General features: G+C 35.1%; 1 protein-coding gene across 2 annotated transcripts in view; it reads right to left on the bottom strand.

Moving 5' to 3' along the window:
• Positions 1–19,779, bottom strand: part of CC2D2B (coiled-coil and C2 domain containing 2B) — a 150,127-nt gene extending 130,348 nt beyond the window's left edge. The window contains exons 1-5 of one of the 2 annotated variants that reach the window (XM_074295942.1): positions 18,593–19,779; positions 13,911–13,967; positions 7,996–8,067; positions 3,312–3,372; positions 144–220 (exon numbers count right to left, since the gene is read on the bottom strand). In XM_074295942.1, the coding sequence (XP_074152043.1) occupies positions 144–220; positions 3,312–3,372; positions 7,996–8,064 (207 nt within the window). In that variant the 5' untranslated portion in view covers positions 8,065–8,067; positions 13,911–13,967; positions 18,593–19,779. Of the gene's footprint in view, positions 1–143; positions 221–3,311; positions 3,373–7,995; positions 8,072–13,910; positions 13,968–18,592 lie in introns of those variants that run through there. The other variant, XM_074295941.1, reaches the window with a different exon arrangement.
• Positions 19,780–20,967: the final 1,188 nt, after the last annotated feature.

Genomic DNA, 20,967 nt, shown 5'->3' with positions numbered 1-20,967 from the left:
TAATAGTGACAGGAGTAAGGCAGGGATAGGATCCAGATTTCACCAGTAATAAAGGACCTAGGATTTTCCCTTTCCGTATCCCCCTATCACAATGTGATAGTTTTATGTCTCACTTTTGAAGTTAGAATATAAGCATTTATTACCTTTGCAATTTTCAGCTTTTCTTTCACTTTCCCTCGTAGGCCTTCAATTATATATTGGCATTCTCCTGTTCCCAACTCTACCAAAAAGTTAATAAAATCAATCAGCAATAGAAATATATTATTAAATATCTAACTGCATATAATGCTGAGCACAAGGATGAGTTATATAGGCTTGATCCTTATCTTATGGACATTTAAAATCAATATTCAAATATGTTCATTGTCTAGTTCAAATTTCATGACGTCTATGAAGCCTTCAGTCTACACTGATACTTTAATTTTAAAATTTCAAATTAAACCTTTTAAGTAAGCTAAGTGTTTACATGTATATTTTTACTGGGCAAGTATATAGGTAGTTTGTATTGTTGATCCTTTTGAAATTCACATGGCAATTACCTTTGGCTGCTTGGCAAGTTGCTGGAAATTATCCAAGTGAAGACAGAATTTAAGCTCTGCCTAAGATAGCATTATGAAAGGATATAGAAAAATTCAGCTCTTCTACATATACTCTAGAAAATACTAAAAAAAAAAAAAAAAGCCTCAGAAAGATGCCTAATATCAAAAAGAAGCATAAATTCCTCCATAAGCTCCAAAAACTGCCTCCTGTAGTTTCTGACCCAGGAAGGAAGGGAGTTGGCTCAAACTTCCATGTGGCCCTGAAACCTGATAATCCAAACATGGTCATAACAAACTTGTTACATTCCAATAATTAGATAGTTGAAGCCAGATCCCAATCCTGGCCTATTGTAACAAAAGGTGACAGAATTACCCACAAGAAGAATGACCCTAAAACAACTACAAGAAGATCCTCAGAGAAAAAAAATTATATCTTGGCTAGAAGAACTAGAAGAGCAGCCAGAGATAAGAACAAGACTTAAAATATAAAAAGAATTGAAATGAGAGCTTGTGAGAAAAAAGTTTAGAAAAGGGAAAAAAATCTTAGCTTTAGCGGACTTCCGAAAAAATAGAATAGAGCATACCGAATTTACTGTTTCCATAAGAACAAAATATTATAACAAAGAATTATTGTAACAAAGTCAAGAGACTGAAGAAATAAGTGAGATATTTACTATCAAAAACAACAACCTGGGAATAGAGATAATCAGAGTAACATGTAACAGATTAGGCATACAACATTTTTTAAAAAATGAACATAGTAGGCTATTATTTAGTAAACCCAAAGATCCCAGTTATTGGGATAAAACCTTACTGTTGAGATTTAATTGATTCTGTATAATTTTTTATTGTTCCTATTTACAATTTATTGATTTTGTCTTATAATTACCTAAGTCATAGTGATGTCTTAAATTTTAGTTCAGAATTCAGATGGCCTAGGTTAAGTTTAGAAGTCCAATTCTCTTACTAATAGCCACTATTCTCTTTTTGTCTCAAGGAATTGTTAACCTTGGGGAATGTGGTTTACTATGAGGGAGACAGGTCTGATATTTTTACACTACCAACTATACTTCAAAGTATGTCTTGTTTTCTATCCAAAGTATGAGTCTTTTATCTTTGGCCTTGCGGATAGATTAAAAAATATTTCAGTTTCAGGAGGGAAAAAGGGAGTTGTTGCTAGCCCTTCACTAAAATTTTTAGCCAATCATGTTATTCCCCCATGCTTCAGCTGAGTAACCAATCATGTTTCTCTCAACTCCCTGATGTCATCCACTGATCTTTGTTCTCTATACTCCTCAAAACCTATAAAAGGGAAGCTTCCCCTTGAAATCTTTGACTGAAACTTTTATAGTTAAGTAGCATGCCCCTATTAACACAATTATAGATTGCTTGAAGTATTGTGCCTCAGTTTACCTTTTTTGTTAAATTTCACTTGCCAGAGTAGATGCCCATTAATTGGAAATGGCTGAATAAGTTATGGTATATGAATGTTATGGAATTATTATTGCTCTATAAGAAATAATAAGCAGACTGATTTCAGCAAAGTCTAGAAAGACTTACATGAACTGATGCAGAAAGAAGTAGGCAGAACCAGAAAAACAATGGACACAATAACAGCAAGATTATGTGATGTCTCAGCAATGCATTGATCCAAGACAATTCCTATAGCCCTGGGATAGAAATGCCATCTGCATCCAGAAAAAAAACTATAAAAACTGAATGAAGATCAAAGCACACTATTTTCACCTTTTGTTTTTATGTTTGCTTTTTCTTTCTTGTATTTCTTTTTGTTCTTATTTTTCTTTCACAAAATGATTAATATGAAAATATTTTAAATGAGTGTACATGTATAACTCATATCAGATTGCTTGCAGTCTTGGGGAGGGCAGAGGGAAGGAAAGGAGGAAGAAAAGAAAATGGAACTCAATCTTGCACAAAAGAATGTTGAAAACTAAAAATAAAAGTATTTTACTTTCCACACTGCTCAAAACAAATCTGGGAAAACTAGTTAAGAAATGTGGCAAAAATTAGGTTTAGAAAAATATCTCACTATATATGTGTGTGTATATATACATATACACATATTTATACACACATATATATTTATACATTTCCATTACAAATAGATATTTAAATTATATATAAAAGGTCAAATTATAAACAAATTAGGGAACAAGAAATTTTCTTTGGGATTAGAAGATAGGGAGAATTAATGATGAAACAAGTTTTTAAAAGGATCATAAAAGACAAAATAGAGCTTAAGCCATTGACTTAAAACCATCACTATGGCATTGTGGGATGTTATATCAGAGTTTGAAGATGTCTTAAAAACATTATTGCAAAATGACATTGTTTAGGGAAATATTTTACAGGAGAGAAAACATGGAGTAGAGGGGAGCTGGCCTCAGGGCCAAAAAGTTAAAAAAGTTCATTGAGCCCTACCTCTGATACCTTTGAACAGGTCAGTTAACATCTGTTTCCTAAGAACCTAAGTTGTAGAGAAGTTGTTCATTGCTAATGATTCAGAGAGCTCCTTACAGGTAGTTTCTATATATTAATACTATGATTATGTAATCATAGATGTTTAAAAAATGTAAAGCAGAGTGCACCTGTCCATAAATTCTGCCTGAGAGTAACCATAAATTTTTGTCTCAGTTGAGGCTAATACCTAGGGGAACTGTGTCCTAACTGAAGCCCCAGAATATGATGTCTGATCATGTGTTTTATGACTAACAGTAAGCAAATCAGAATTGCAATCATCATAATAATTACCTTTCAGCAAATTCTGTTCAGCATTTTCACACTCTAAAAGATATTCTGACTCTTCAGACACCTGTGAAGGATATATTTGATTTTTAAAATTGAATATTCTTTTGAAATAAAAGATCACTGTGAAGATTTCGGGGGGAATAACTGTTTTACAAAAATTATTTAAATTTCTTTTAAATTCCCTTTTTCTATTCCTACTTTATACCTATCTAAAGTAAAAAAAAAAAAAGTTTATTGCTATCCATTTTGTTACACATCTGAAAATAGCTTTTTAAAAAACCTTTTTGCCACCTTCATGCTATATACTCACAGTTCTTTTCAATCTTTTATCTCTAGAAGTAATAACTTTATCATCAATAAAGGCTTCTATAATTTCCAAAATATATAATTACCTAACTTACCTGAAGTCAGATGTTCAGTGACTTCTATTTTTTAGCTATACAATTAAAAGTCAAGGGGAAAAGGGGTCAATACCTCATGAAGGGGGCAGCTAGGTGGTGAAGTGAATAGAGCACCATCCTTGAATTCAGGAGGACCAGAGTTCAAATCTGATCTCAGACACTTAACACTTCCTACCTGTGTGACCCTGGGCAAGTTACTTAACCCCAGCCTCAGGGGAAAAAAAAAACAAAAACAAAAAAAAAACCTGATCAAGGGGAAGAACAAAAGACACTGAGTAGTCAAGAGCTGCCATGTGTTATTTTGGGCATTCTGATTACAAAAGCACTCTACATAAAGTCCTCATTTCATATCTAGTTACTTTCTTTATGTAATTCCACAAAATTTGATCACTGTAGCTATCAACCTAATACTAGTATCAAAAACATTATGGGAGGAATCTGTTATAAGCAACCCCCAACAGTAATAGTCCTGGCTGGTAGCCTAAGCAAGAGGAAAAAAGGCAAGAAATAGACATAAGCCATTAAAAAAAACAGAGTAACAGAGGACCATTTAATGTCAATTGGCCAACCTCAGCAGCAGCTCACTCTTATAACAGCAGAATAATGATGTTCTGAACACCAGGTCTCAAGAAAAGTTTCCCCATGAACAGTTTCTTCCTAGAGCCATCTTGTGACAACTCATCAGAGTGCAAAAGAATTATTATGGGTTTTCAGGGTATGTCAGTGCAGTGGATTATGAGTTTTGGTATATTTGGCTAAGCTAAAAAAGCCTTAAGTTAGATCCTTGGGAAAACTGTTGTCTTCTGTCTACAGATCAGCTGAAATATGTATGGAAAGTTTCATCGCCAGAAGGCTTGTTCACTAATTAATAAACTGTCTTAGTCATAACAATTTATAAGACAAACCAGCAAATCATAAAAGCCTTCAGTACTACATGATGTCACTTACCCCTTACAATTCCATAGTGATGATAGAAGAATGGCAGAATAAATAATAATTTAAAGAGCTGTTCCTCTAAATATGAAACTTGTACAAGAAATGAGTTGATATATTAATTAGAAGAACTGAACTACATTAATACTGACATTTTTATTACCAAAACCCTCAACCTTTAATTTCACATAGTGTGGATGTGATCTTAAAAGAATGTCTGATAAAAGATCAATTTTCTTTATCTTTTTATACTCTCACTCAGAATTTACTCTGGGAAACCTCCAAATATATCTTAGATCTTGGTGACCATAAATATAAGTCACACCTGCTCTGCATAAACATTCAAGGAAGAATAAGAAAATGTATAGTGTAAAAAAGGAAAATGCATATTGTATAGGGGATGCTTTTTATTTCACCCACACAAAATGTAGACAGTGCTCAATACTTAATGGGAGCCTATATTCACAATAGCCCATGAACAATTCTATTTTTCTGGTGGGTTCTACTTTTCCACCAGGGCCCTAAACTCATTCTAACTCAGTCTCTCCCACAAGAGTTATTGATGGCTCTTTGGGACAGAAGCTTATGTACCTCTTTCTGGCATAGTTCAGAGAACAGAGACAACACTTTCCTAGCTCAAGCAGTGCTTCAAGATACTTTTGGATTATCCTAAAGAAGTATATGACACGGCTACATGTGTATATGTCAAACTGAGAAAATAACAACAATAATAAAAATATCTAGCATCTAATACAGTAGTATAGTAGTGCTTTCAGGATTGAAAAGTGCTTTATATATATACTAATTCATTAGACTCAAATCCATGGATAAAATTACTTTTTTTGATGCTTAATATTTATTGGATTTAATTTGAAAACTAAAACAAATAAACAACGATGACAAACTAATGTATCTCCTAATTCACATCAGCAACTTTTCTGGACCCTCAGTTTTGTCCAAATAATGCAAATAAGTGATTGGTCCTGAGTTTCAGTCAATTTGTGTCAGAGACAGAACATAAGCCATGAAAAATATTCTTAAACCCCAGATCCTTGTACAAAAAATAGATTTGGAATGCCTAGGCACCATGATCCTTGAACCTAGTCTTTTAGACAGAGAAGGGAGATTTTTGGGCAATACATATGAGTGGTTGCTTCAAGAGTGAGCCCAAGTTTGAGAGTTCAGAGAGCTATTGTTCCAGAGAGAGAAGTGAAGCTCATGATCATAGTGACTCTTGTATATCATGTTGGCCCTGCAACTAAAAAGGCAGTAAGGTATTAAATACTTAATATGTAGGAGCAGAAGGTGCTTTGTTATGTAAAATGTAGTGAAATTTTACAAAGAATTGGAAAGATCCTCAAAAATCAGAGATATGTATACATGGTAAAAAATAAGATTTGGGAACAAGAAATGAAAATAAGAGGCTGGTAAGAAAACAAAAACAACAACAACAACAACAAAAAAAACTCAGAAACTTCACACCAGATATCATGAAAAAGTATTTTAACAAGGAAAGGTAACTTGGTTAAAAAAAAAAAATAGGAGGAAGCAATACAGGCTCAGCCTCTCTCCTACAACTATTCCAGCAAAACTTTGAGAAAAGCACCAAATTAAGTGGTGATCAGGAAGTCCAAGGAGAAACTACACTGAAGTTGTTCTTCCAATCCAAGATTGTGAATTCAGCTCTCAAGCAAATGGCCAGGGCAGGAAGATTTTGGGGGAGAAGGAAAGGAAAAAGAAACGGAACTTCTGTGGATCACACAGATTCAACTGATAAACTCAGCCCAGAATGGGGAGATTGGACAGTTCTATCATTCTAAGAAACATGATCACATATTCAACTCTCTGGCTCTAACCATAGTTGTGCTGAGAGCTCTGTTGCACTGCACTAATCTCTGACTTTGCCCGACAACAAAGCACTAGATGAACTATGCATCTGTCCCTTTGAACCTGCAGAACTTTCCAATAGTTCTGATAGATGCTGGAGCCAGAATTATGTATTGGAGGATAAGATTGTAACCGGATTGCCTAGATGCAGACTGGGTCCAGAGTTATATAAAGCACCAGATCAGACCACAGGGACAGCTGAACACTTGCAGCAACCTGGCCTGAACTGCCCAAGATCCTAGGACAGCCCAATACAGTACCCTATGAACTCAGCAGCATGACCTCAGATAAAGAGACCAAGCATAAGTATGGCTTCAACATTCTCTTCAAAAAAGCTCACAACCTTGCCTTAATACCAATTTGCTAATACCAGGATTCTTTTCATTTTCCTTCATCTACCTGTATTTATTTAGATGGAATGGTACTATGTGGTTCTATGAATAGCTCACAATAAAGGGCCTTTTCAGCTTTTTTATTCTACCTTCATCTAGGTAGACAACAAAACATTGCTGTAATGGGAAAAAAAAAATCTGCCTTTATATGCTTTCCAATTTATTTCACTGCTTTATGTTCTATAAACTGATCATAGTTAAACTCAATGTATTAAGATATTTTCTGCATTAGAAACAATAAAGGGCCTATTTATCCTATTTTATCTTGAAAAAAAGTAATTATGGTTTTCTTAAGAGAAACAATATTAATGACTCCCTCTTCCTTGGGTTCCCTTGCCTTTCAAAAGATGGGACCCTATCCCTCATATATGAATAATATATTTTTTTCAATCTCAACAGGTGTAGTTATCTCAGTTGGGAAACTATAATACAAAATTGTACCCAAACTCTTTTATTTTCGTACAATTGTGTACCCTGTTATTAGTAATAAATGTTTGAGATCCATCCCTCCTCTTCAATTCTCATTTCATGAAAGCTCAACTGTTCCACATTTATGATACACCCTGGATTTACGGATTAAGAGTTTAAGTTGCTGTTTTGAGAACTCTACTTAATTTCCCAGTTGCATAGATGTGAGCAATATATTTCAAACAACCTGTTCTTCCTATCGCCATCTTTGCCTCCTGAATTCCCTGCATGTCCCAGCTAAAATTTCATCTTCTGCAAGAAATCTTTCCTGATTCCTCTTTTCCCACTAAAATTAGCTCCAATTTATCCTGTCTATATCTTGTGTGTAATGATTTACATGCTATCTCATTTGACTGGGAGTTCCTTGAGTTCAGCGACTGGATTTTTTTTTATCCTTCTTTATATGCTAGTATTTAGCACAGTAACTGGCATAAAGCTGGTGCTTAATAAATCATTGTTGAGTATTTATTTTATTTATGCCATGACATTACTTCAAAATTCATTCATTACTTCTGATAACATAAGATTAATGATTCCACTTTGTGTTTAGCCTGACTCAACCACTGTTCTAATTTGCAAGCCCTTGATAACCTTTTTTTTACATACCTTTTTTTTTAAAATATCTTCTCTTCTCTTAGAGATATTTTTCATAATAAATCTTTCTTGAGGTTTCATTTTCTGCATATTTAAGAAAATATATTGATATAAATTGTGCAATATAGGAAACTCACTTACTAGATTGATTTCTGTCATTGTTATTTTCCATTTAAAGATTTTCATTCACTCATATACTATTGTTAAAATCCTGAAAACCCATAAACTTATGAACATATGAACAGAGGTGATCAGATATGATAGTCACAGTGTTGTTAACTCAGCCATTTTTTTTAGAGGCTTATGAAATAGACTTGGAACTTTGGATCATATTTGATAACCCAATGCTTAGGTGACATTTTAAAGTCCATAATATACAAATCATTTCAATTCAATCTTTAAAATTTTAAAAATATGTATACAAAGCACATAGACAGGACACTAAGTAAGACTATAAAATATGGACTGTTACCCACATTCATTCTTTAGAATCTTCAGGATGGGAAAACAAAATTTATAATGCAGATTTTACCTCATTAAAAAAAATCAGCATCCTATGTTTTTAAGAAGTCTGATCCTACAAATTAAAGTATTCTTTTCATCAAGGATATTACTAATTTCCCAAAGTTCAAGAAAGTGGTGATTAACTATTTTTGTAACAACAGACTTAAAAGTCAATATCCCAATTCTAAAAATTATTTCTTAGTCATTTTCTCAGCACGCATTTTCTCAGCCCATTTTTGAGCTACGGTAAATATTATTTGTAGAAAAAAATGCTTCTGCCTAACACATAAATTTCATTTCCTGACATTCATGGAGATTTTAATAACAGAATAGGAGTTGGCATACTAATATCAGTTGAACCACTCCCATTAAACAGAGACACTTCTTAAGCTATATCAAACAAAAAAGACTATGCCACAATTTCTTCTTAATTTACACTTGATATAAATTATTTTAAAATTCTTAAGATTAAAAGCAACCATTTTTCTCCCTCCATATGAATTTGTTATCTGTAGCCCACCTTGAAAAAATGGTCTATTCATTTTTATCCTTTTATTACTAAGCAATTCAATACTTGCATTTTAAGCATTTCCAGTAAGTATTGACAGTCAACAAAGATTTTTTTGAATCTTACTAAATTCCATCTAACATTCTGAATCAATATTGGTTCATGATCAGTATCCAGTTTTAACTATTGTTTTAAAAAATGGTGTTCTGATAAAGAATAGAAGCTGGACAGGCAGGGTTGGCAGGAAAGAAGCAATTTCTCTAGACCTATCTAACAAAAAGGAGGGATCACTTTCTGAATGTCTATTGTCTCAACCTTATAAAACTCTTATTAAGAAAAAAAAGAATTATGACACAAAATGATTAAGATATTTATTATTAGAAGTAATAATTCACATTCACAAAGCAACTTAACATGTGCAAAGTACCTTCATCACAACTACCCTGTGACATAATTACCGCTGAGGAAAGAAAAGCACAAGAGGCTATGCAATTTATTCACACAACCAGTTAAGCACTGGCATCTAAACTAGAATTCAGGTCATCTGACAAAGAATATGATTAGAGCCTGTATAATTTTGTTTAAAGGAGGATGCCTGCAAAGGGCTGATATGACTTGTTAAGATTTGTGAGATAGGTATGGGTGATGTCTTCAAGCACAAGTTAACATATTCTAGTAGATATAATCTTTCTCAATGAATGTTTTTACAATATACAAGAGAGAGATATGTTCTCCCAGAGAAATACATATTCTGATTTGGCAGACATCAATTTTTTCAATACATCTTTTCTTTTCATCCAAGTTACAGTTCTTTTGGTAGAAAGAGACTATTTCCTTCCCCATATTTGCAAAAAAAATCTAACAAATAGAACCTAGGTAATTTTGCTTAGCAAGCTTCTAAATTTTATAATAAATAACTATTAAAAAAAAGATTTGTGAGAATAAATCAGGAGTTCCTTACAGTTATTGTGAAAAGCAAATATTTAAGATCAATTTTGGAAAATGTATACTGCTTACTGAGTGATAACAGACATGTACCTGAGTCTTTTTTTCAATGATGATCTGAAAGACAAGTTGGAAATGCTATATGACAGATCTGGAGTCAAAAAGACCTGAATTCAAATTTGGCCTCAAATATCTACTAGCAGCATGAGTTGAACAAATCATTTAATCTTAGTTTATTTTCTCAACAACATAAAAGGGATGGATGATAATGAGAGATGAGTTGTAAGAATCAAATGAGATATTGGAAAGTGCCCTGGCATCTATTTTAAATGTACCAGTTAATCAGCATAGTGATATTCTGGTCTGATGATTTTATCTATAGTGTCAGCATTGAAATAATGCCTTTTCTTGAAAATTCAGTACAGTTTTATTGTTTTTTTTTTTCTTTGTAACTCCTGATCATCCTATTGTGCTTAGACTATCAGATATGATACAATAGCAATTGGCCAAAATCACTTAAGTTCTTTTCCCCAAATTAATAAATTTGCTAGATCTTTGCTTTGGCAAACAAGAAATTCTGTGGTTTTGCAAATATACCCTATAACAAGCTTTTTTGATTAAATCTATTTTAGCTTTCTTTGGCTATCTGAAATCCTGATTACTTCCCCTCCCCCTGTATGTTTTAAGTAATAAGTTTATTCCTTATTTTATGTTTTTGTGTTATCATTTTTATAGCATTTCTCAAAAACATATTATTGAATTTAGTATTAATCTATCAGTTTCCATTTAATGGGTAAATTCATCCCATTCAGATTCTAAGCTACATATTTGCTATATATTTTCTCCTTCCTATTTTTTCTATCCTTATCTTTTATTCTACTTTGCTCTATTCCTTAACCTACTCATCCCTCCGAGAATCCTTCCCTAGTTTTTTCCCTCCTCCCTCTATCCCCTTGCTCTCTTTTCTGAATTTTTTATTTTTCTAGATGTTTATGTTGTCCCCTTTAACCACTTCCCAATGAAAGTAAGATTTCAGTACTCCTAACCGTCCCCTTACTTCTGTTATCAACTTTTCCTTTTTTGCCTCATCCATATAATTGCTCATTTTAATCTCTTCCTACTCAGGTTTTTGTTTTTGTTTTTGTTTTTTTAAAGAATAACTCCTCATACTCATCCTAAGCCTTTCTTTCAAACTACCCATATAAAAATAACAATCATAAAAAACTGATATTTTCATATGTAAGTAAACAATTTGACCTTATTGAGTTTCTTATAATTGGTCTTTCATTTCTCCTGAATGTTATATGTAAAATTTTCCCATAAGTTCTGGTGTTTTTATCATAAACATCCGAAAGACTTTCAATTCATTAAATATCCATTTGTTTTCCTTCTGGATTATACTAAACTTTGCTGGGCAAGTTACCTTTGGTTGTAACCCCAGTTCTTTTGCTCTATATAGTATTCCAAAATCTCCAGTCCTTTGGCGTAGTAGTTCCTGGGTCCTAATTGTAGTTCTACAATTTTTAAATTCGTTTTTTTCCATGTTGCTTCCAATATTTTCTCCCTGACCTGGGAGCTTTGAAATTTGGCTATGATATACCTATAAATTTCCTTTCTCAAACTAAATTGCCAAGCATTAACTCTACTGAAGAGAACACAACTCCATTGGGCTGGCCACTATGTTAGAATGCCATATGTATGCTTGCAAAAAATATTTTATGATGCATTCACACAGGCTAAGGCCTTATAAGGTGGTCAGAAAAAGTGATACAAGAACACTCTCAAGGTGTCTCAAGAAATTGAAAATCAATTGTATGACATGGGAGACATGGCATAGAATCACTAAGCATGGCATGCCCTCATCAGAGAAGATGCTATACTCTTATGAACAAGGCAGAATTGAATTAGACCTAAAGAAATAGGAGATGGTCAAAATTAAGTCTACCCCAAATGTTATAGGGATCATTTGTGTCCAACCTGTGGCAGAGCATTCCAAGTTTGTATTGGTCTAATCAGCCATAATCAGACACACTGTAACTCATCTCTTAACTCTGCTGTCACTTAGGTCCTCTGAGTATGAAAGATACCAACCAACCAATATTCTTTCAAGATTTTTTTTTAAATCATGATTTTCAGGCAGTCTTGACTATTCTTATTTCTCCTCAATCTGTTCTCCAGTTTAGTTGTTTTTCTGATGAGATGGTTCACATTCTCTTTTGTTTTTTCATTCTTTTGATTTTGTTTCATTATTTCTTTGTGGTTTAGAACTTCATTAGCTTCCCTTTGTCCAATTCTGGTTTTCAAGGAATTATTTCTTACTGAAATTTTTGATTTCCCATTTCAAACTGGCTGCCTTTTTTCCCCATAATTCTCTTTTTATATAATTTTTTTGATTGCTCTTTTTTTTTCCCTAATTTTTTCTGAAATTTTACTTTTAAAAGTCTTTTTTTGTATTTGGGACCATTTGACATTCCTCACTGGAAAAAGGGTGCTTTTGTAGCTTCATTATCTTCCTCTAAATATGAACCCAGAACTTCTCTATATTCATAGTATTTATCTATAGTTGGGTTTTTTACCCTTTGCTTGCTCATTTTTACTTGTTTTATCTTTAGCAGCTATTAATGTAATCAAGTTCTAGTCCTGAGATACAAGTCCCAAACCTCAGCTCCTCATTTTTTTTTTACTGCTTGCGTTCCCTCTGGTGGCCACAAACTTCAGCTGTCCCTTCTTTCCTGAAAGTGAAATCATTAGCCTTCTATTGGCCATCAGACCCCCACCAGTTCATAAAATGCTAAGACTGAGACTGCCTCCCAACCTGTAATGCTCTCTGAGCTTCATGTTTGCCAAGTCCACAGAAATTGCCTGGAGGTATTTACACTTCATTCAGACCTAACCTCTGCCCTAGCCGGGGTCAGGTCTTTATTGGGGTCTTCTAAGTTTGTTTTAGGGGATTAACTGCTTTGTCCAGACTTTTTTTTCCTTTCCTTTGCTCTACATTCCCTCTAAAACAACTTTTTTGTCTTTTTCTGTAAAATAGATTTGGAGAGCAGAAAGTTTTCTTACCTATTTCACCATCTTCTCAGAATATTTCAACATAATCATTTGCTTTGTCATGTTATATATTTTATTACATGCATTTAAAAACATTATTTTGACATGGGATACACAAGCTTAATCAGACTTCTAAAAGATAAATAGTACAAAAAGGGTTAAGAACCTCAGCCTTAAAAACAAAAACCCCAGCCTAGGGTCATATCTTAACCAATACCATTATATAATTGTAAAAGCACATAATGTGGTGATTAGAGTACTGGTTTTGGAAGAGAAAAATCTTGGTTAAAATTTTTCCCTCTGATAAGTGGTATGTTTCTAACTTGTTTTTACCTCAGTTTCCTTATCCATAAACTGAAAGTAATGGCAGGTTATGCCACAGATTAATATGACTAGCAAATGAAATAATATGGCAAAATTGTTTTTACAAACTTTGGAGCTCTTCATAAATGTTAGCTAGAATTATTGTCACTATTAATATCTGCTAGGATCCCCTAAGGTGATCAGTAAGGAATCTGGAAAAAGGCTTTTCCTGAATATACCTTTTCCTGAATATACCTCAATCTGTTCTCAAACTTTCTAATTCAGTTCAATTATAAGAGAAATATTGTTTAGCATGCTTTATCCCTTGGACGCCAAAATGAGAAGGTAAATTCTAGTCTGGTGGTTGGATGACCGTCAATAACTATTTTTTAAAACTGTTCAAATGGCTAACTTTCAGCAAATATTCAACAAATACCAGTTGGTTGTTTGAAAAGTGAATAAATTTTCAGAACTGATGATTTTCTATTTGCAAAAGGTTTTTGTTGTTAAAATCACAATTAAATATACTTTGAATAACATGAGCATTAAGTCCAGATTTTGGTTCACTTCTGCTCAAAACATGACATTGATTTTGAAATTAATTTTAAAACTTTACTTTCCTTAATTATGTCATCTGATATGTCCTCTGTTTTCTGATAATGATCCATTAATTCTGTAACAACACACAATGATCCATTAATTCTATAACATCACACACATATAAGATCACAGATTATTATGTAAAATAATTTGACTCAGCTGATCATCATGTGAGTATCATCAAGGTATGAACTGTCTAATTTCAAATTAATATTAATCATTTAATACATCTAAGTACTAAAACAAGAAACTGTACTTGTACAATTTTGATCAATGATGGTAGAAAGGGCAGGAGAGGGGACAATTAAGCATCCCTCTTCCAACATTTGAATAAATTGTTAATTATTGAATTACAATAGGAAAAGTGGAAATAATTACTATATTATTAGGGCTTGACTTATTAGCTTCTAAACCAATAACTGCACTAATAATGAGTTGTAAAAATATTCCAAAGCCCCAATTTCTAGATCTTTAATTTCAACTCAGCTGAAATAAAATGCTCAAATTCTATTTATCCCACAACTGAATTGCTCCCAAAATGCTTATAACTAAATAGTAGTAGTCTGTGCATATTTTTAAGTTGTCTGAGAACTCTCTTTAAGGTTATTTTGTTTTAAAGTTTTGGCAGGTTAAAATTACATTAGAATTTTACTTAAAATTAATTGCTCAGGGAATTTAATGTCATTTTTCTAGTTAACTAGAAATCACCTTTGGTTTAAGTTTGGTTTTCAGTTTTGTCGGAAATTTTCCTTGAAGTATTAGTTTACTTTCATATTCTAGAAATATATCATCTCTTTTATTCTTCCCTTCTCCACTCAGATGACCACCATCCTAATTTAGAGGACAGTTCAATCTACACTCCACACAGTGGCCAAAATAATCTTGATAAAATCACCAGTCTGCTCAATGCTTAGAAGATTCCAATGGTTTTTTCTTGTCTCCAGAACAAACTCTGATTTTTCAGCCCTTCCATAGTTTAGCTTCAGCCTTATTTCATATCTTTTATGCACTCTCAGTTCCAACAAGTTGGATTCTTGCCCCAAGTGGACATGACATCATCTCCTGTCTCGTGCCTTCACAGCAGCTCTTCTTTATGTACTTATTCTCCTTCTAAGAGCAGTTTAAGCCCTACCTTTCAAGAAGTCTCCTATTCTCTGCCCTCCCTCCTTCCCCAAGCTCCTTCAATTCAAAATCCCTTTTCCTTCTTCAACTAACTTTATTATTTATCAGTGTATATATGTTGTATTCTTCAGGTAGGGCAGTGATTATTATTTTTTTTTTTGTCTTTCATCCCCCATAGTGTGCATATATTAAATGCTTAATAAATGTGTGATAGTGGTATTAATAATATATTAAACACATACCTAGAACTTTTTCCTGAAGGTTAAATTAATTTTCCTGAAAGATTGCATGGGTCAAACTGCTTAGCCTGACTGTCAACTAAGAACTTCAGTTCATTTGTTCAAACTTATTACCCAATACTTTTCTACATGAAATATTCACTCCAGGACAATCATATATCTTTATCCAAATAATTGATAAAATATAAAACAGAATAATGCCAAAGGCGAAGCCCAGAGCCCTTTCCATCCTTCAAGAATCCTTCTCTGACTATCCTTGCTCATGTTGGGTCTCAATGGTTAAAGCCGGAAGAGACCTTGGCTATGTAGAGCAACCTCCTCACTTTACAGCTAAAGAAAATTAGCCTAAAGAGGTCAAATGATTTGTACAAAGAGCACATGAATAAAATCATGGAGTTTAGTAATGAAAAGGGAATTCAGCAAAATAGCTCATCTGCAAACTGCTTTTTTTAAATTAAAGCTTATTTTCAAAATATATGCATAGATAATATTCAGCATTCACCTTTGTAAAACCTTGTGTTCCATTTTTTTTCCTTTCTTTTCCCCACCCCTTCCCTAGAAAGCAAGTAATTCAATTTATTAAACCTGTGTAATTCTTCTACACATATTTCCACAATTCTCATGCTGCACAAGAAAAATCAGATCAAAATAAAACAAAATGCAAGCAAACAACAAAAAGAGAAAATACTATGCTGTGATACATACTCAATCCCTACAATCTTCTCTCTTGTGCAAATGGCTCTCTCCATCACAATTCTATTGGAACTGGCCTGAATCACCTTGCTGTTGAAAAGGGTCAAGTTCATCAGAATTGATCATTGTATGACTGATCTTGCTGTTCTACTCACTTAGCATCAGTTCTTGTCTCTCCAGACCTCTCTAAAATCATCCTGCTGATAGTTTTCTTATAGAATAATATTCTTTAACATTCATATACCATAATTTATTCAGCCATTTCCCAAATGATGGGCATCCACTCAATTTCCGGAGCAAACTCCTTTTCTGACAACATTAGAGAGTAGACAGATGGCAGGCCCTGGTGAGGGAGACCTGAATTCAAATTCATCCTCCAGACTCTGTGTGACCCTGATCAACCACAGTCTGTTTCAGGGTCCTCATCTGTAAAATGATGATGATGATAATAGCATTTCCTTCTCAGGCTTTTTTGAAGATAAAAGAGGTACTATTTATAAAGTATTTTTCAGACTTCAAAGTACTATAAAAATGCTATTTACAGGTATTATCCCTTAATTCACAGATGCTGAGACTGTTATGAATCCCCAGATATCTCCAAATAAACCCTTTGGGGCATGGCCTGTTTTAAAATTCTTTTTTATGTTGACATAACATGGAATAAGATGATCCTATGAAGAATCCACACAGAAAATGGGTTATCTATCTATATAAAGGATCTCCAAATATAACACTGTGCTAATTGGATTGAAACATGAACATGACAAACTCTTTCCGTGGAAGTTTATAATGATTCAGGAGAGATCTTTTAAACTATCCACTCAGGAAAAGCATTTTCTTCTCAGTTGTATATTCTCAGCTTATTTCTCAATTGACACTTGTTAGTTCACTGATACAGAGAACTCTCTGCAGCAGGTATGTGTATTTGTGCATCTTATGGGCTCTCTAGAATTTGGACCTCATGATTCAGGACAGTTCCAATGATCCTGTGATGGAGAGAGCCATCTGCACCCAGGGAGAGGATTGAGGGAACTGAGTGTGGTTCACAACATAGCATTTTCATTTTTGTTGTTTGCTTTTTGTTTTCTCATTTTTTTCCCTCTTTGACCTAACTTTTGTTCAGCATGATTAACTGTGGAAATATGAGAAGAATTGCACATGTTTAACATATATTGGATTACTTGCTGTCTAGGGGAGGGGGGAAAGGAGGAAGAAAAAATTTGTTACACAAGATTTTGCAGGGGTGAATATTGAAAACTATGCATATATTTTGAAAATTAAAAGCTTAAAAACCCCCACAAAAACCTGGACCTCAGATATCTAGACCAAACCCTTCTTTTTATAAAGGTCAAGAAGCGAGCCAAGGACACACAGGTAGGATCAAGGATCACAGTGATGGGGACTGAGGTCCCTTTAAGATTTCTTTTCTGATTTCCCAACCCCCATGGCTGACCTTTGATTCACAAATCCTGGTCAGAAAGCACCCTTTTGAATATCGGGCCCAGCCCCCACCGGATCTGAGTTTTTGGAGTTTTCTCAGCCCCCACTATCTGCTCAGGTTTCCTTGCTCCCCCCCTGCAGTTTCTTCCTTATCTGAAAAGCCCGCCAAGAACTTGGCTACCACCCACAAGCCCCTTTTAGGTATAAAAGAACCAGACTGCAGCTCTCTCTTTGCAGGAGCCCTTCCTCCCAAACATGGTATCCTTCCAGCCATGTGGCCCTGGTGTCTTTCTACCTTCAACTTTACTTCTAAATCCCTATAATAAACTTTTTTTTTTTTTTTTTGGTCAATCTAGGTTTTCTGGCCTGTATATCCATTTACAGGGGACACTGCACCGTCATGGGATTATTTTACTATCTTTGTGCCACAAACGAGTTTCCCTTTTCCTATCTCTCATCCACAGGGTTTGTCAAAAGACCTCCTCCGATATTGACAATTTATGCCATAAAGTCCCTGATTTTTTTTCCCCCTGAGGCTGGGGTTAAGTGACTTGCCCAGCGTCACACAGCTAGGAAGTGTAAGTGTCTGAGACCAGATTTGAACTCGGGTCCTCCTGACTTCAGGGCTGGTGCTCTATCCACTGCGCCACCTGGCTGCCCCCCTGATTTCTGCTTATCAAGTTTCCTCATCTATGAAATGTTAGGGCTGGATTAGACTTTAAAGTTCCTTTCAGCTCTATCCCCGGTCCTATGATTTGGTGTAACCAAAAGACTTCAGCCGGTCCATCTCATTCATTTACAGGTGGTGAGGTGACCCAGGGAATATCAAATGTCTTAGGACTTCAGGTAGTTACCGAGTTACAATGGAAAAATGGAGCCCAGACGGCATGGCCTGTGGGGACTGCACCGTCCTTGGGGGCTGGACGCGGGGTTGAGCCGGTTACTCTTGGGGCCTCAGTTTCCCTGTCTGTAAAATAAGCACTGTGGATTCCTCGGACTCCCAGGGGCCTTCCAGCTCTCGGACTCCAAATCCAGTCCTTCCCCCGAGCTCGAAGCTGGGCAGAAGTAGCCCCCACACACTAATTTTCGGGATACGAACGGTACTTAAAAAGGCCGGCCAACACGAGCCTCCCTAAGGAGCAGCTTGGAGCGCCACCAACGTCCAAGACTACGTTTCCCAACAGCCTTCGCGGCCCCCACCTACCACAGGTCATTCGCCCAGATGGGCCCGACTTCTCTCGCGGGCACCGAGAACCTGAGGTGAGAGCTGAAACGCTTGTTGGGGAAGGGCTCGGCTCTCTTCCTGAGAGAAAGACGCGCTTTAAAAGAAAACCTTTTACCCCGGCCTCCAGCCCACCGAGCTCTCTAACGTCCGCAGGGACCTCCCCCACCGCCCACAGAGTGAGCGACTAGCACGAGTCCAGTGTCGGCGTTCTAAAACGCGTCACAGATCCCGCTCTGGAGCATGCGTAATGCGGGTGCCTTCGGGTCTCGTGCTGGAACGCTTGCGAGCGCGCGAGTCAATCAACCGTTTTCTGGGAAGAGGCGGGTGTCGCTGAGCCAGTCCGCTGGAGGTTACTCGGGAAGGCTTGCTCTCGTGCTATTGAGAACCCGGCACTTCCTGCAGAAGTTCAGAAGAACGGTCTCCTCGGTTAGTAAGTATCAGCGGGGAGCGTGCCCGCCTCCTCCTCCTCCTCCTCCTCCCGAGGTCGCGGGCTGCAGGTGAGGACGCCTGGTGTAGGGATGGATGCTCCGCCCCGCTCGCAGCTCTCTGGCGCCCTCCGCGGTGAACTGTAACTTCAAGGTGGCGAGTCGCCGAGAGTTTGGGTTCCGGGTTTCCCAGAGTTCTTCGAGATTTTTGGCCATCTCTTATCCTAAACAAAAAATAAATTTTAAAAAATCACTTATTTGGAAATTGATTTCATGAAAACGATATCAGAAAACTTTCCAGGGAGGAAAATATTTCACATTCATTACAATAAGCATTAAATGACCACTTGTTAACTGCATACATCAAAGAAAGCTAAACGATAACAGTCCTCTCAGACGGAAGTATGGACCAGTGATACAGGATAAAATGGAGCTAATCAATGAAAGGATGATTGGGAAAGGCTTCATGAAAATTATTTGAAACATGAATTTTTTTTTTATTATGAGCATGTGAAATGTTTGGAATGATTTTGATGTTAAATAATCTACATTTTAACACTTGTTCTCTATATTAAATGAAACTAAATGCATGTGGAATTCCTTTTGAACTTTTGTAATATTTTAAATAAAATAAAATATTAAATTTTTTGCAGAATCAAAACCTTTGATATTAGTTTAAGGAAGAAACAGATGGAATGCATTAAAATAAAATAAAATTGTGAATTTAAGATTGACTGCATATGTATGATTATTCAGTAATTTGTTAATTATTATTAATGCTTAATTATTATTGGTTTTTAATTATTAATGGTTTATTATTAATTATTAATGTTGATTATTATTTAAATAATTATTAGTCAGCATAATAATTTAGCATAATAACAAACTAAATTTTATTTTTCTTTCTTAGCTTTCAAAATATAATTTAAACACATTTTTCTGTATGTAGTTATTTCATCTGGTGTACTTTTTTTTTTTTTTTTCTGATTTTCTGGGATTAAGCGACTTGCCCAGGGTCACACAGGTCACACAGCTAGGAAGTGTTAAGTGTCTGAGACCAGATTTGAACTCTGGTCCTCCTGAATTCAAGGCTGGTGCTCTATGCACTGCGCCATCTGGCTGCCCCATCTGGTATCCTTTTAATTCAAATCTCCCACAGATGACCACTTCACTATGTGCTCTACACTATATTGTAAGGAATACAACAATATGAGTTTAAATCCTTAGCAGGGGCAAGCAGGTGGCACAGTGGATAGAGAGTGGAATCCAAAATCAGGAAGATCTGAGTTCAAATCTGGCCTCAGACATGTACTGGCTGTGTGACCCTGGGCAAGTCATTTAACTTTGTTACCTGTAAAATGGGGATAATAATAGCATTTCCCAAGGTTGTTGCCTAATTTATATTAAGCACTATATAACATTTGTATATGTTATCTAATATTCCAAATATCTAGTATTTGTCTTCCAGATGGTTGGGGTGATTCATCTACTTGGGCAATATGTTCTAAGATTTATATGATAGAAGAAATGTTGTTATTGAGTGTAAAAATAGTAAGATATTTACTATGTAGTTTGGTAAATGACAGCATCCCTTGCAGACAGTAAAAGGTTTCTGAGTCTAGAATGAAGAGAATCAATAAACCATTTTAGAAATACATTGAACATGTAATGACTTATACTGGGGCATAGAATTATTTTTTAAATAAAAAGCTTTATTACTATCTTTTGATTTTATATTGTCTAAATTTCGTTCCTTTCCATTCACAAAAAGCCACATCCTCTATAACAAGGAATATTTTTTTAAAATATAAAAAAAGAGAGAAAAATCCTCAGCAGAAGTGATTAATACATTAAAATAGCCTGAAAACCTAATCCTGGCAAAGAAAATATGTGCTGGAATGGGACTTGTGCCTCTGGATGAAAATTAAG

This window comes from Sminthopsis crassicaudata, chromosome 2 (assembly GCF_048593235.1).
Source record: "Sminthopsis crassicaudata isolate SCR6 chromosome 2, ASM4859323v1, whole genome shotgun sequence".
NCBI classification, from domain to species: domain Eukaryota; kingdom Metazoa; phylum Chordata; class Mammalia; order Dasyuromorphia; family Dasyuridae; genus Sminthopsis; species Sminthopsis crassicaudata.
This window is presented reverse-complemented; position numbering and strand designations above follow the sequence as displayed.